We start from the raw sequence: 16,032 nt of genomic DNA, 5'->3' as shown, positions 1-16,032 counted from the left end.
ATCACAGAAGCATTACTTATACACTTCCAGACAATGTATTGGCTGGATCTGATCGTCATCTGACCCGAGGACCCCGCACTTCTGTCTATGTGTGTATACTTTACTTTCTTCTCGCTGTCAGGTACAGGAGGAGCAAATTACACTCTCTCTCTCTCTCTCTCAGTCAATAACAACTAAGAGTTGTATAGCTAAGAGGGTTTCACAAGGACGAGATTGCATATATTGGGACCGGCGACCAAAGGTCTTTTGGACATTATAATTAAACACACCGTAAAGTAGTACCTACTTTACACGGTCGGTGTTACGAGATGGCAAACTTCGCAAGTTTCTCTCAATTAGCTTAGCACGCTACTATTAGCAACACGCCAACATCGCCTGCAGCCTGCTTCACAATCGTGTTCTTTCTCCCGCCCGGGATAGTGAAACTTTCAAGTTTCTAATTCTCCCGTACACCCTTGACAATAACTTCCCTGTTTTGACGGACTTTGCCACTACTAACAACGCTTCGCACGCGTGTTGTGAACAATGGCCGCTGCAGCTCCACGACGAGGGGCCAAACGTTTTCAAAGGACTGACCAGACCATGGAGGAGTACGAACCCTCCCGGCGGGTCCGGGCCCGGCACTTGAGAGACGGCCCTCCTACACTGAGCTGGGGAGAGAACATGGACCAGATCCAACCACTCCACGATACGCCAGAACTGGTAGTTGCGGGTTGCGGTTTTTTTAGGCTTGTTTCTAAAGTGTAGTTGCTTATTTGGGCTTGTTTCCTAATGTTGTTTAAGTCAGTGGTTCTCAAGCATTTTCATGTCCAGGACCCCCAAATTATTATGTATCCCCCCCATCTAAAAATATGTTGTGCCATGGGACCAGTGGTGGAAAAAGTACTCAAATTCTTTACTTAAGTAAAAGTACCAATACTGCTAAATAAAAATACTCTGTTACAAGTAAAAGTCCAGAATTCTAAATTTACTTAAGTAAAAGTACAAAAGTATTGGCATCAAAATGTACTTAAAGTACCAAAAGTAAAAGTACTAAAATGTTTGAAAATAGCCGATCTAGTGAGCTTGTAGATCTGCTATTTTCAAATAGCCTATGTATAAAACAGGGCTAAAGTGGTAAATGTATGTTTCATAATATCATAATTTATATCTGAAAAGTAACTAGTAACTAAAGTTCTCAAATAATTGTAGTGGAGTAAAAGTACAATATTTGCCTCTGAGATGTAGTGGAGTAGAAGTAAAAGTATTGGAAATTGGAAATACTCAAGTAAAGTACAAATACCTCAAAATTGTACTTAAGTACAGTACTTAAGTAAATGTACTTAGTTACTTTCCACCACTGGTCCCCATAATAGTTTATTTGAAAATAGCATATCTACAAGCTCACAACGCGTCGCGAGCTTGTAGATCTCCTATTTTCAAATAGCCGATGTATATGTTTAAAGTGCCCATGTGGCCCATAGTCGCTTCTTTTGGGCTTGTTTTCCTAGGCCTGGTTGCTTGTTTCTCTCGCAAAAACTGGCAATACTATTCGCTAGCTTCTTGTGTCTTAGCTAGGCTAGTGGCTGCAAGTGTCGACAGTTCGTTTCCCTGACGCCAGTGAGTTGTTGTCTGTGTCTGCTGTCCTACCTTCATCTTAACTCTATATCTCTCAGAGACTCAGACTGATCTGATGATCTAACTGGTCGCTGCAGTTTTTATCATTACTTGCTGGAAGACCTCGATCCACACCAGGAATTAGGCTCGAGAGAAGAAGAGGCTATGGTTTGTATTTGCAAAATGAATGTCAATGGTTGTTCATCTACAGCCTGTTTATAATGCCGCTAGCTGCTGAAGCTAACTGGGCCGCAAAGATATCGGGCTTTGATTGATTGATTGATGTACTTTATTTAGTAAGACATGAGAACAACAGTACATGGTAGTACACATTCACAATACAAGGTCTACTAAACTGGAAGACTCTTAAAGCACTAAGCTTTAAAATGAGATCTATAGTTAGAGAATATAGTTAGTGCAAGACGCTAACCGACCGGGAGCTCTTAGCTGCAAGCTACCCAGTCGCCAGTTACGATCCAGTTTATTTAATCTAATTGGCCAATCTTTTGGCCACTAAAACAGTGGGTACTTGAGAAGTCTGGGCCCTAAAATGTGGTGGGAGCCTGAGAAGTCTGGGCACTAAAACGGAGTGGGCACCTGAGAAGTCTGGGCACTAAAACAGAGTGGGCACCGGGGGGAAATGGGAATACTTTATATATGAAGTTTTTTCTTAATTTCTTTCGTGACGTGTACCATCATCTGATGTCCAACTCCAACCCTGTCTCTAGTCCCAGGCCACTTGGAAGACGCCATTCTCCGAAGATGGTCTCTATACAGTGGACAGGCCGTGATTGTGTGGTTGGCAGTCTGCTGAAGCTCCCTGCACTCTGCCAGGCCCCACTTCTTCATAGGCGCAGCCGACCCCAGTATGTAGGCAATATAAAAGGGTCCATTGCAGGCGTGGTAGATCTCCTTTCCACACCATTTCCCGGGTCCCGGATGCAATGATGGATATGTGTGGGTCTGGCCGTTTTTTGAGCTATCGAGGCCTTTTTGCCATGCATTTCTAAGATAAAGACGTGTTTGAACGTTCCTCTTCCCAGTGTCGAGCATCGTGGTTCTGCACTCTGGTGTCCAGCGCTTTTTGGCAGAAGGCACTTCCAGCAGAAAATAGTTCAACTTTTGGAGAGGAGTGCTACTCATAAATGTCACGTTTGATCCTCCTTGCTGTGTCTGACACCCCGAGTATTTACGACCTGACATTAACCATTATTTAACCTAGGCTATTTGTGCTAATAAGGCAGATGACTCTATGTTCGAGCACAGCAACGATTGATGGGTTCTAACGTTGCAGGTGACAGACGCTATGTGCAGGCGTACTAAGATATTTATTTGTCACGCAAGTCTACTGAAGATGAATGCATGGACAAGTTTTTCTAAATCCTGCAGAGACGGAAGTCCTTTAATCTTGAGAAATTGTTATGGTGATAGTAGACTGACTTTGTTATTGTTATTTGATCCCACAGTATAGGATGGAAAACATGGAAGAGGGACCTGCACGCCAGCAGCAGGGACGTCTGGGCCAAAATGCGAAGAAATTCCGAGGCCAGGTAGGCTTTCTCACAATGCAGGCGTTCTGTTTAATTATAATATCAATAATATCCATAATTAATATAATAATGATTACTATTAATCTTAAATGTGTTTCCCTAGCCCTAGAATTACTGATATTCCAGTCAGTATGTATTCCATATACAGCCATGGAGGTGCATTGTGGTTGGTGCAGGGTTATTTTAAGCACACCTGGCAATTTGTGATTCCCTATAGTATGTTTTACATGCTGCTGTGAAATACCATCCCATCATCGCGCTGCGCACAGAAAATATGGTCCATGTGAATCTCGTGGTAAAGGGGAGATATTTTACTAAACCTATTTTCTGGCAGAACTTTCAATGGGGTTTGATACTATATGACAAGAAGTGACTTCCCACACACACTTACACTCACACCAAAGTATAATGTGTGTTCTATGGCTGATAATGGAATTCATGCAATGTATGGAATATCAGTAATTCTAGGGCTAGTTTTCCCTGACACTGTTGTGCTGCCTTGGGCAGCAGTGCTAGTCGCATGAGAGCCTTTGGCCCATGATACCCTGGCCACCCTGCCGCTCAAGCGAGCCTAATGGCAGCATTTTTTATACATATAGAGGACATCATGACTGTTTTGTTTTCTTCGTTAATGCCAATTTCCCCCATGTGTATAGTTCCCCTCATTGCTGACCACTACTGTTTGGCCTTGAGGAGGGTGTAGACAGCCACATGTCTCCTCCGATACACATGAAGTCGGCAGCCGCTTTTTTTCACCCTACAGTAAGGGTTTTCACCAGGAGGGTATAATGTGTGCGGAGGAACACACTATCCTTCCACTTCTGCCCCCGCGCTATATAGGCGCCCCCAACCAACCTGTAGGAGTCTCAGACCTGCAGCGACAGAAAACAGTCTCCCCTGCAGACAATTGTGTTTGTTGGAGCGCCCAGCCAAGCATGTGGCACCGTGGAGGAATCGAAACCCAGTCTCCACGGTGGTGGGCAGGAACTTTACCCCTGCACTACTCGGGTGCCCCATACCCATAAGAGGTTTTGCCTCACAACTGCTGGCTGAAATCGATGTTCTACAATTTAATAAGGAACTACACTGGAACTGCAGGCTCTTTAAATACACATGTAGAAATCTATTCTGCCCATATAGTTGTCAGCTTGTACCACCCTCCTTCATAGGTATCAATAATGATTAATGGTTCAAAGAATCTTTATCCAACCATGGCAGGCTGCTCAGTTTTTTCTTAAGAGTGCTGCTGCTTTGGTTGTGTATTATATTTTAGTATTCAATGTTTCAGCCTACCCTTTAAAGTCTATGATTTAACAAGTTCCACTGTCATACCTCATGTAAAGAGAACTTCAACTTGATCACTAGCATTTGAGGCACATCTCATTGATGTGCCCCTGCTTCATGCCGGGGACATGGTGGATGAGCAAAAATTCCTCCATGGCTTTTAAGATGTGGAGGACGGGGATGTGAATCCACACCTCTGTTTAGCCTCCTCCTGTCACTAATGCTTGTATGTGTGTCTCTCTCCTCCATTTGGGTTAATTCTCACCATTGACAGAGAAAACAACAGCAGAAGCATTCTAGTGAGATAGGTAAGTTATGGCTCCCCACAGTGATGGTACCGCTGCCAATGATGAGGGATGAAGGCAGAGACTTGGATGTCATTGCCTCATTTGTCTGCTCTTCACGGGCTTGTTGGCATTTTCACCGTTCCTGAGATTCCTTCTCTCAGAAGTGGGGTTTGATGATGTGCCGCCCATGGCTGTAGACTGTGTGGGTCAGTGTTTTCCACTGCTTAAAAGTATGTGCAAGGTATTTTACATGGTCTTGCTAAAGTCATGTGTTGTGTATATAGCTCCAGTTCATTTTAAATGGTTCTTGGCTATAAAACTGAACAACTTTAGAAATACCAACCCTTTTGAACAGAACAATGCCACAGCATCTCTAACTTTCCTGCAACTGTTGTGCTGGGAACACGACAAAGAGCACGAACAACTTTTAATCAGCTTGGCATGATGGCAGACAACCATGCATCTGCTGTGATGATGGCTGGTGAATAGGCCTATTCTTAAACCATAATCTTCAACTGCAGTGCACCTTTCATGCTGGCTGATAGCTGCGTGAACATGTCTTGTTTTGTTTATCACAAATATTTAAAACACTGTTTACTTATTTTTCTATATTTTTTAAACAGTGTTCCATTCTCCTCACCCAGTTGCCTGTGTCAAACTGGTTTGGTTTGAGTGATTGTGTGATGATCTGCCTTGCTCCTGAATTCTACTGAACTCCTCGTTTCTTGGTTAACCAGAGTAATTTAAACAATCCAGACAGTTAACCTTATTTTTTTTACTGGACTGCCACATCAGTAACCATGCAGAGGGTTTGGTCCTGTGGATGGGCGTGATGAAGGCAGTCCATCATTGGAGCTGGAGTCCTCTGGGCATTATCTGAGGGGTTGCAGAGAACGTCTGTTCATATCCTTCCCTCTTGTCTTTGAAAGTACAAGTGAGGAAGTTGGCTTTCTAATTGTTGTTCAGTGGACAAAGAACCTAAAATACACTTAAATGTGTATACATTGTTGTTCAGTGGACAAAGAACCTAAAATACACTTAAATGTGTATACATTGTATCAGTGTGTTTAGGACCCCCTCGAAAACGAGATGCTACATCTCAAGGGGTTATTCCTAATAAAGAATCAATCATTTACAGGAGGCCTCCTGGCTCTATAGTTATACATGCTACTGCAATGTCCACTTCCATGCAAGGTTCCTCAGCCATTGGCTGTGTTGAACTTGTCCACAGGGTGCCCATGTAAAAGGGAGTTGGTGTTCTCATTGCCTCTTAGTGTTTAAATAATAAATCGGCATAGGTGATTGGATGTGAGCCTTGTGGTTTCACTCGTCCATTGCTTGTAGGCCGCTGTCGAGCTTTATTTGCATCTATGCTTTGCACTTACCTGCTGCTCTACTTTCCCAGTCTTCACTAAAGGCTCATCCATCAAGACGATTGCTTCTCTGGTCAACGCGTTGCAGGGGGTCACTGAACCGATCATTGGTAAGTTAAAACGGAGTTCCTGGTATATTGTAGTCCAACTGATCCTTGCTGAGCTACTTTTCTCATGCTCGTTGTGTCTGCACAGGCCTTCACTACGTGTGGGAGTACCGCAGCCCCAGTAAATCTGTCCCACCACACTACCAGTGTAAGCTCTGTGCTGTGTCCCGTTTACAAAATGAAATGCTGGCCCATATCAAAGGCTGGAGACATGGCTTCAAATACATGGTGAGTGTGCCGCTTCGTGTGTGTGTTTTCTTTTTTTAGGATTTTACAAACTAAAATCACACTCACACTAGGGCTGTCAGTTCTCCTCTATAATCCCATTTGAATTTCAAGGCTTTTTATTTTTTAATATTCTAATATATTCTAATATTTTATATAATGATGTAAAATAATGTATAGTTGTGCAATTATAAACACCCACGTGCACACATACAAATGCTCTAATAACAGGCTAAACAAAATGGTGAAACCAACTATTATCATTTAGTTTTTTTTTTAAGAGCAATATATATATATATATATATATATATATATATATATATATATATATATATATATATATATATATATATATATATATATATATATATATATATATATATATGGGCTCTCTCGTGACCATCACCGCTTTATGTCTGTGCGTTCCTGCCTAGTGCCTGTTTTTGCTTCGGTGTAAAACAGTGTCACGCAGGGAACACAGCTGAGCTGATCTACAAGCCCACATCGCTTGCATCAGCGACGCGTTGTGGTTTTGCAGATCGTCTGGGGCGGAGCTACAGCTCCGCTCCGTTAATAAACTGCATTGTACACGCTGCACTGTACACGCACACACACACACAGTCGGGCGCGTGCCGAGCGTGCACATCACAGACACATTGGGTGGTATGGCAGAGACTATACGTTCTTTACTTTCTGTGTGCAGTGCATGCACTCAAACTTTATTGTTGATCATGCGTGATCAACAAAGCATTTGTTTTCGCATTGGTAGGCCAGAAAATTAAAAATAAATATATAAATGAAATTTTAAAACTACATTTGAATGGCAATTTTAGCATTCAAATGTTCTTTTGAATGCTGAAATTTGTTCTGACAGCCCTAACTCACACACACGGACCCCCTCTATGCCTCCCTCCGTCCCTATAGTAAATAAGAAAAGAAAAATACAGGTCAACAATAACATTTGGTTGTGTATTAACGGTGTTGTGTTCACAGAAGCGTGTACACCCAAACAAGATCACCGGCGAAGAGGAAGATGCCAAGAAAGACCCTGCAATTAGGAAGCAAATTAGAGAGATTGCAGCAGAGGTTGAGAAGGCAGAGGGAAGGGGTCAACTCAAGGTGAGTGTCATCAGGATCAAAGATTTTTGCCTTGCTATTGCAAGTTTATTTGCAGCCACATGCGCAGCATTCAAATGTTGCTTTATATTTATAACAACGCATTATTATGATATGGTCCCCTCTCCTTTGCGGTATTTTCTGTCACAGTAAATTTGCACATGAAATCTGTCCTCTGCATTTACCCATCCTAACTATTAGGCGCAGGGACACTTGAACCACCTGATTTGGATGCTATCAATGCATTAAATGGGGGGGGGGGGCACGGTAGCGCTGTCGCCTCACAGCTAGAAGGTCCTTGGTTCGATTCCCGCAGGGGGCGCTGCGGGCGTGTTCTCTCCTCCGCGTCATCATTGCCCATACCCTAGGTGGGGTTGGCGAAAGGGCCTTTCTGTGTGGAGTTTGCATGTTCTCCCCGTGTCTCCTAGGGTAGGTACCCTCACAAAAACATGCAGTAATCCTGGTCACTATACTGCCTCCCCCTGGCCAGCCGGGGCGCCTGATGGAGGGGAAGGGAACTGGTTGGAATAACGTGTTCCTTCCACGCGCTACGTCCAACCAGGGAAACTCTCCCCTGTCAGGTGACAAGAAGGTCAGTTGGCTCTCATGCATTGAAGGAGGCATGAGCTCGGCCCTGGCCTCCCTAGGTTGGCAGAAGGAAGGTAGTGCCCAGGATTACATAGACAATTGGCACTAGGTGTAAAAAATAGGGTTACAAAATCATGGGATAAAAATGTAAGTAAAAAAAAAAAAAAATGCATTAAATGGGACATTATCACGTTTTATCAGACCATTGAATGGGCAAAGTAGGCGACATACTGACCTACACACGATTTATCAAACCATTCATTGGGTGTTATCAGGACATACTGACCTATCAACGTTGATGACTTATATAAAGTAAAGTTTTGGTTTTGGACCATGATGGAGGCGCGCAGTCTCGAGCAAACTGGAGCCATGAGAGGCACCACCGAGCGAGCTAAAGCGAGCAGGTTGCCGTGCCGAACGTTGCGACGTTCGCTTGAGCTTACTCAGCGCCGTCCGAGTTATATGCCGATAGGCACAGAATCGTAAATCATGTTGTGGGGACTGCTCTGCCTCCGGATAGGTCAGCATTTCCTGATTACGCCCAATGAATGGTCCGATAAATCGCGAGTAGGTCAGCATGTCGCGTACTTCGCCCATTCAATGGGCTGATAAAACGTGATAAGGCTTATAGTCTAAATTTGACATGATCATGTCATTGCTGCATCATGCACAATGACAAAGATATACACTATGCGTGATGTACACACACACACAAACATTGCAGTTACATGGATAGTCAACAAGGACATTCTCTTGTAAGAAATGGCACAAACTTGGTGCTTAATCAGAAAATATATTATGTTGCCTAGATTCATTACTGTGTATGTATATAAGAATGATTTCAACCAATCCTGATTCCTGCGATTTTAGGTTATCCTCAAAGAGCCCGGTGATGTACCTGCCTTTAAAGGACTCCGTAAGTTACTGTCTTTCAAAGGACCATACCAGTGTTTTTGCCCTTCGACTACAATTCACGTGTACTTAATATTACTGCTGAGTGCTGACCATTTTCCAAAGAATACCAGTATTTTAGGAATAAATGCCCCATTTTTTTACACTCAAATTTGAGACGGAGGTTTTCCAGCGGGTGGGTGCATTCTCTGTCACTGCCCTAGCTAGTAGCTACTAATTCAGCAGGGAGCGGAACTGGGAAGGATGCTGTGTTCTCTTCATGCATTGGGCCCTCCTGGTGAAAAGAAGTAGCTGGTGACTCCATGTGTATCAGAGGAGACACACGTTTGTCTACAACACCCTCTCCGGACCAAACTGTAGAAGTCGGCACAACTCAGTGACAGGGACTATACACATGGGGAGAATTTGCATAACTACTAAATGTAATTTAAATGGGTAGTCATGGATATTTGAATTCAGTTTATAAAACATTCATTGCTCCAGAGAAAATTTGTTTTAATGCATCGGTCATCTATGAATTGGATTGTTCCTGGTTTGATCTCAACTGCCCCAGGTATTGCGCACTCTAGTGTCGTGAGCAAGACACTGAACCCTTTAATGCTCCCAACAGGTTGCCACCATGTATGTCTGCCTCCATCACTGGTGTGTGTGTGTGTGTGTGTGTGTGTGTGTGTTTACAGTGTGTGTTAGTGGTGGGAAAAACTGTTCATTTCAGGGAACGAACGATTTCGTTCACGGCAATGATTCGTTCAAATGATTCGTTCATGTTCTCGTTCAGTAACGCTTCCGGTCCCGGCGGAGCGTAACTGTGTGCATCTGATCCCACTGACATGACTGCACAGTCTGCACAGAAACACAGCACTGTCATTCACAGTCTAATTGCACCATCTTCTTTGTAATATAATGTGTAGAAGTAATACATTACTACAATATATAATGTAAAGTTATTTTTATTTGTCGATAATTATTTATAATAATTATAATTTTATACAAAGCAGCCCAAGTCATTTTATACAAAGCAGCCCAAGTCAGTACTCACATGACTATCGATTTCCAACCATGTCTTTAACTTCATGAATAGTAGCATACTATTTGCATCTTCTAGGCTACTCGAACTAAAACGTGTTAATTGACCTATCTGCCCTTTGTCTAGGACCATGCATATTTATTTCTTTTGATACGTAAATGTGGTGCTAACACTATCTGTCTTTTGTCCAGGAACAACAGTAGGCTACCTTATTTCAATTCAAATAGCAATACGCATGTATGTCTATACTGAAAAACTCTACAGCACAGCGTTCTGTCCGTCGCGGGAGGAATAACAGCCCGCCCGTCGTGTGTGCGGGGGAGGGGGGGGCATGAGCGAAATTGTGAACGTATTCGTTCACCTCAAAGAACTAGTTCTTATGAACGAATCGATCATGACCGACACATCACTAGTTTGTGTGTGTGTGTGTGTGGCATATATCTTATTTTGCAAACCGGTTACGCAAAGACCCGCCCCCGCCTGCCTCTGATTGGCCTACCTGTGACGCACGCGGAACTGCTCCGCCCTTAGTCACTGTCACATTCCAGGGAAGCGGAACTGTCCGGCTTTCCTGTGGTGGAAAATAGTGCTCTGCGCTGGCACTGCCTATCGGTACATAACTCGAACGGCGCTGAGTCGGCACTAGAGAGTGCACGCCTCCGATATTCTAACAGTTTTTTCCCCAAACTACTTCCAACTTAATATTAGGGTCTGTAGTCTGTTCTCACCAAGTGGGCAGAGTGGTCCGCCTCGCTGGGTGGCGACAAAAACTAAATCTAAACCTAACCTTAATCCTAATAAAATGATATAGGACTCATTTTAGATGAGACAAATTAACACAGCGGGAGTGAGATTCGATCCCGTGGCGCTGGTATTGGGAGGCTAATGCTTAACGGTGCACACCACGGAGACCTCTGGTGCTCCACAGGTTTGGGAGTTATTTAACACGATCCGCTCATGTGAGAGCCAGTTCCGTGTGCGTCACAGAAGGGGGTGTTGCCAAGTTGTTGACAAGGCAACAAGCGGGTGGTTGTGTAACCGGTTTGCAAAATAGATATGCGCGTGTGTGTGTGTGTGATGCATACACTGTAAAGCACTTTGTAGTGCTGTCGCCTCTGTGGGCGACAGCGCTGGGGGCGTGTCCTCGCCTCCACGTCATCAGTGCCCATACCCTAGGTGGGGTTGGCGAAAGGGCCTTTCAGTGTGAAGTTTGCATGTTCTCCCCGTGTCCCCTAGGGTAGGTACCCTCACAAAAAAACATGCAGTAATCCTGGTCTCTATACTGCCTCCCCCTGGTCAGCCGGGGCACCTGATGGAGGGGAAAGGAACTGGTTGGAATAACGTGTTCCTTCCACCCGGGGAAACCCCTCTGTCAGTTGATAAGAATCGGCTTGCTAGCTCCTCATGCATTGAAGGAGGCATGAGCTCAGTTCTGGGCTCTCCCTAGGCTGGCAGAGGGAGAGCAGCGCCCAGGATTAAATGGGCAAAAAATGAATTACAAAATCGTGGGAATAAAATAAAAAAGTTAAGCACTTTGAGTAACTATAAAAACACTTATTTCCGCGTGCAACCGGAATTTCAAGGCTGCAAAATGTTCATAACACTGACCTTAATTAAAACCAATGGCTTCCTGGAATGTAGAAAAGTGCATTCAGAAGAACTGTGCTTTGGAAAATTGTTGGTGATATAATACCTGATTTGTAGTCAATGGGCTAAAACATACAAAAACACCCACATGGTCCTCTTAAAAGGACCATGTGGGTTTAAGAGTCGTGAAATGTTTCAGATACAAGATAATTCTGAGTTTCTCTCTGGTCTTTCGTTATTTTAGAGTCTGCTATTCCTAAGATGATGCCCCCAAAGGGTCAAGAAATGGGCACGCATGGACCAAGATCAGGTCTGTAATTTTTTTGTTAAGCATGTTCCTCATGTAAATTGTAAATTGAGCCTTTCTCCTCCATTGCATGAGTAAATATAATAAACATTGAAATCTTACAGGGGGCAGGTTTCCTGGAGAGTTTCCTCCTCAAGCAGGCCCCAACTTTAAAATGGGTGGGCGTCGAGACCAGGGTTTTGGTGGCTATGCAGCCAGACCAGATCGCCCAGAACTCGATATGGGTCCAAGACAGTTTCCAGATGGCATGGGCCATCACCCTGGGGGTGGAGATGGTTTTGGACGTAATGGCAGGAGAGATGACTTTGGGATGAGTGGTCGGTTGGTTGATAGCCCAGGAAGGCGTTATCCGGATGAGTTCAGAGGCAGCCAAATGGGGAGTAACTTGGATGGGCCAATGGACAGGCAAATGGATCGGCCAGGCTTGAGGGGAGCGGATCCAGAGTCGAGCACCCTCCCGTCAACCTTGCTCAATTACCTGGTGGGTGTTATAAATGCTATAAAAAAAGATGGCTTCAGTGTACATTGTGATACATGAACATAATTGTATTTGTGTTGATGTGTCCAGGATACCTTCCGCATAGAGAATGAGAGCGATGCCCAAATTGTGCTGAAGGTGACACAGAAGTTAACTGATGTGCTGATGGATTACAGGCTGAGGAGTGTATCCACGGTATGACTCTTTTCTAATGCAGGACACTTCTGCTCCAGATATACTAAGAACAAACAGAATGTCAGAACATGTTCTCTAATCATAGGCATTTTAATCATTAACCTTTTAATCAAGAACCAAAACTGAATGGACTGTGAAAATGTCTATTACATTTTATTAGATTGCCAATGCTTTTCCTTGTGTGTTGCAGGGTCCTAGTATGAGCAGCAGTCTGAACAACAGTATGAACAATACATCAGTGAGTTCCATGGGCTACTCCTCGCCTCCTTCCAGAATGCCCAGTGCTGGAGATCACTACTCAGGAGGCCGCTCAGGTATGTAAAGCATCGTCTTTGTGCAGAGGTCTCTGCAGGTTTACAATTTTACCGTAACAAAGCATATATGGTTGGAATAGTCAAGTCACATTTAACTTTTCATTATATTTTGTCTTTACAGGTCCGTCTAGGTACTCCGATGGCCCATCAAGGTTCTACAACTGAACTAGTTTGACTCATCAGATGTTTGCCTCAAGAATCAAAACAATTGTTAACGATTATAATTCAGATTTGACATGTACAGTTACAGTACCTGTGCCATGTTGTCTTTTACTTAATGTTTTTTTTTTTTACTTTTCAAAATGTGTGTACTTTGGACATACACAAAGAACATTTGTAGTTAGAGCCATCTGTTCTATTATAAAGATGTGATGCACACTTCCTCAATTGGAATAATTTGAAGTGTAAAGCCTTTTTCCCAACAATTTCTTTTATTAAAATACAAAGAAAATACAAAACAGACTCGTTTCCATACTTAACAATCTATATTTAACACGGTTGCATTAACTGTTAAGCATCTGCACACAATCTATTTGATTGCAGCATTGGTGGTTCAAACAAATGATTAAAGGTTTATTACAATAAAGATACCATCTCTGGCAAGTTTCTGAGATACCAAACACTGCAATGGAGCCTATGAAGACGCATGTATCTCAAGATGCACTGTCCTAGTAATTTAAGCATTTGTTTTGGTTTAATTGCACTTATTTGCACAAGCTGTTTGAGTAAGTAGTGTGCACTGTGCACTGCAGTCAATCACATCCTATTAAGACTGCCACAGAGTTTATTCTATTCTTGTAGCTTTGTGATGGGGTTTTTGCCCAAAATGTCTTGCATCTGCTTCAGATTTATGCTTCTCAGGAGAAGCTTTGTCCCGAGAAAGGTCCGACCATGCAGATTCTTAGCCAATGTGGCAAGCATCTCTGATCTAAACTGAATTACAGCCTCCCCAATTCCATTGCTGTTTCCATCTAGCATCACAAATATATTATCCGTCCTCAGTTTATGTCCGTGGAAAAAAGCTCTTATTTGATTCCTATCCACATGTGCTGGCATGTTTCTCACATATAAGCATGTTTGTTGCTCCGAACTTTCACTGTTCAACATGGCCTCCATGTCCTTTCTGGTGATCGCTGAGACCGCAATGGCCTGAGAAGATACATGGCAGCCACTGAGATTCAATGCGTACTCATAATCTGCAGCTTTGTCAAATAGAATAAATACTGTATCAGTCCTCTGGCCAGTTCGGTCAAGCAGATGCAGTATTTTGCTGTTTGCCAGGTTGTTACATTGAAACAACTCTTTCACATCCGTTCTTATTATGTTTGTCGGTAGTTTACTGACCATGACGCAGTACTCCATAGTTTGGGATCTGTTACTTGGGGAAGCACGGTCAGATCTAGATTTCTTTTGTGACCGTAAAGGCAAGCGGTCTGCAAAGCTTTTCTTGGGAACCACTGTATGTGCGGATCTTTGCCTCCCATGTACTGATTTTTGTAGGGGATCTCGTTTGGGGTACATACGATCACAGATTCGTTTTCTGTGGGGTTCATTTTCTGTTCCTGTGGGCACTGGCATCTCACACATTTCTTCCGAATTATTAGAGGGCTTCTCACATTCCTCTACAGCACTGATCCACATTTTCTCAGTTGCACCACGGACCTCCACACAAAAGGAGCCGAGTTGCTGTTGATTGAAGCTAAGCGCCTCATGTCCATCCTGGAACCCTGCAAACTTCACAAGGCAACCACGTCGAGGGCCCAACATCACATTTACTATTACCTCCTGAACCGGCAGCCCTATTAAGAAACTGCAGACATCTTCTTTTGTAACATATGCTGGTAATCCAAATAACCTGGCATAGCCTGGTCTTGAACTGAGAACTTCCTCTGGTGTCGTCCTGTACTCAGAGTTAAAACCGCTAAAGTTAGCTGCCTCATTGGCAGAGAGCTGTCCTTCAATGGGAGAGTGGATCTCAAATGAGGCCCCAACTTCAGCATCATAGATATGTGAATTTTGTGGTGGTGGATCTTCAGGAGGAGTAGAAGATGGCCAGGGCCTCTTAGCAGAATGCTGTGCGGGCTGAGCTTTCTTCTCCAACTTTGACTTCATCTTGTGTTCCAACTCTGCAATGCTGCTCGTGTACAGAGTGACCTTAGACCCTTTGATACACGTACCAGTGTGACGCAGGGCAAGCTGCCCATTCCGCTCAGAGGTGAACACGATGAACGCTTCTCCCAAAAGTCCTCCTACAATACATACTCTGGCGATGTTGAGTCCCTCAAAGAACGTACGTATGTCTTCACTCCTGGCCTTCTTGTCCAGACCTTGTAACCGTAGTATTATATTGCTCATTGTTGCCACATTAGTCGAACAGAAAATATCTGAAAGTAGAGGGGGGGAAAAAAACAGTGCTGCTATTAAATCAAAATATACTCAAAACAGTTGCCCGTTGTAACGTGATGGCAATGCACAACGTTTTGCTGTTACTTCGCACAAAATGGGCTCAGCATCCGATGGGAGGCCCAGAGAGGTTTAACAAAATATGACATTAATAACTCACCACAACGGAACCACAACTATTCTAAATAATGTCCTTACGATAACCACTTGTAGGTTAGTTGCACTGTTGCAACAATAGCGACTCCGAGATGTGGCGTTTTAGTTCTATGTAGTGAATATGCGCAGCAGACCACATGTGAGTCCGACTGAACAAACAAAACACTGAACTGCGACGCGCTGCTTTGCGCGGGGAAATATAGCAGCGTGTGGGGGAGGGGCGGATGTGGCGTGCGACCAGAAGGAATTATGGGTAAACAACAGGGACAGCGTTGCCATGTCGGCTTATTATAAGCGACTTAGTTGCTTATTTTGTCTTGTTTCCTAAAATTGTTTAAACCAGTGGTTCTAAAATATTTTCATGTCAAGGACCCCCAAATCAATATGTATTTGTCTGCGGACCCCCCACCTGAGTACGCCAGGGACCCCCACGATTTGCGTTGTTAAAATGTTTCTAAAATATTCCTAATTCTTTCTTAAAATGTTCAGATTCATTTGAAAATAGTAGATCTACAAGCTCACAGTTG

General features: G+C 43.6%; 2 protein-coding genes across 5 annotated transcripts; one reads left to right on the top strand and one right to left on the bottom strand.

Annotated features, from left to right (window-relative positions):
• Positions 1 to 140: 140 nt before the first annotated feature.
• On the top strand, positions 141 to 13,384 carry LOC308083151 (uncharacterized protein). 4 transcript variants are annotated; one of them, XM_080425314.1, is made up of 12 exons: positions 141 to 702; positions 3,063 to 3,146; positions 4,705 to 4,738; positions 6,123 to 6,200; positions 6,286 to 6,425; positions 7,416 to 7,541; positions 8,997 to 9,042; positions 11,897 to 11,962; positions 12,097 to 12,440; positions 12,528 to 12,632; positions 12,823 to 12,946; positions 13,068 to 13,384. In XM_080425314.1, exons 1-12 carry the CDS (start codon positions 526 to 528, stop codon positions 13,109 to 13,111), a joined length of 1,368 nt encoding a protein of 455 aa, XP_080281440.1. In that variant the 5' UTR covers positions 141 to 525; the 3' UTR covers positions 13,112 to 13,384. The 4 variants fall into 4 exon arrangements, with proteins under 4 accessions (XP_080281440.1, XP_080281439.1, XP_080281442.1 ...); XM_080425313.1 differs by having other exon boundaries at positions 12,064 to 12,440; positions 13,068 to 13,383; XM_080425316.1 differs by having other exon boundaries at positions 151 to 270; positions 12,064 to 12,440; positions 13,068 to 13,380.
• Positions 13,385 to 13,591: 207 nt separating this feature from the next.
• Positions 13,592 to 15,649, bottom strand: rbm12ba (RNA binding motif protein 12Ba). Its single transcript, XM_080425312.1, has 2 exons — positions 15,510 to 15,649; positions 13,592 to 15,330 (listed from the first exon to the last, which is right to left on the bottom strand). Exon 2 carries the CDS (start codon positions 15,299 to 15,301, stop codon positions 13,736 to 13,738), a length of 1,566 nt encoding a protein of 521 aa, XP_080281438.1. The 5' UTR covers positions 15,302 to 15,330; positions 15,510 to 15,649; the 3' UTR covers positions 13,592 to 13,735.
• Between the last annotated feature and the right edge of the window lie 383 nt (positions 15,650 to 16,032).

The sequence above is a fragment of the Gymnoscopelus braueri genome, assembly GCF_963280865.1.
Source record: "Gymnoscopelus braueri genome assembly, chromosome: 4".
In the NCBI taxonomy this organism is placed as follows: domain Eukaryota; kingdom Metazoa; phylum Chordata; class Actinopteri; order Myctophiformes; family Myctophidae; genus Gymnoscopelus; species Gymnoscopelus braueri.
This window is presented reverse-complemented; position numbering and strand designations above follow the sequence as displayed.

What these genes read in the sequence shown, in the direction of transcription:
- rbm12ba (XM_080425312.1), bottom strand. Translation starts at nt 15,301, where the DNA reads ATGAGCAATATAATACTACGGTTACAAGGTCTGGACAAGAAGGCCAGG.
- LOC308083151 (XM_080425313.1), top strand. Translation starts at nt 526, where the DNA reads ATGGCCGCTGCAGCTCCACGACGAGGGGCCAAACGTTTTCAAAGGACT. An exon ending in GACATGGCTTCAAATACATG is followed by an intron (nt 6,426 to 7,415) that starts GTGAGTGTGCCG and finishes TTGTGTTCACAG; the next exon opens with AAGCGTGTACACCCAAACAA. An exon ending in CAACCTTGCTCAATTACCTG is followed by an intron (nt 12,441 to 12,527) that starts GTGGGTGTTATA and finishes TGATGTGTCCAG; the next exon opens with GATACCTTCCGCATAGAGAA.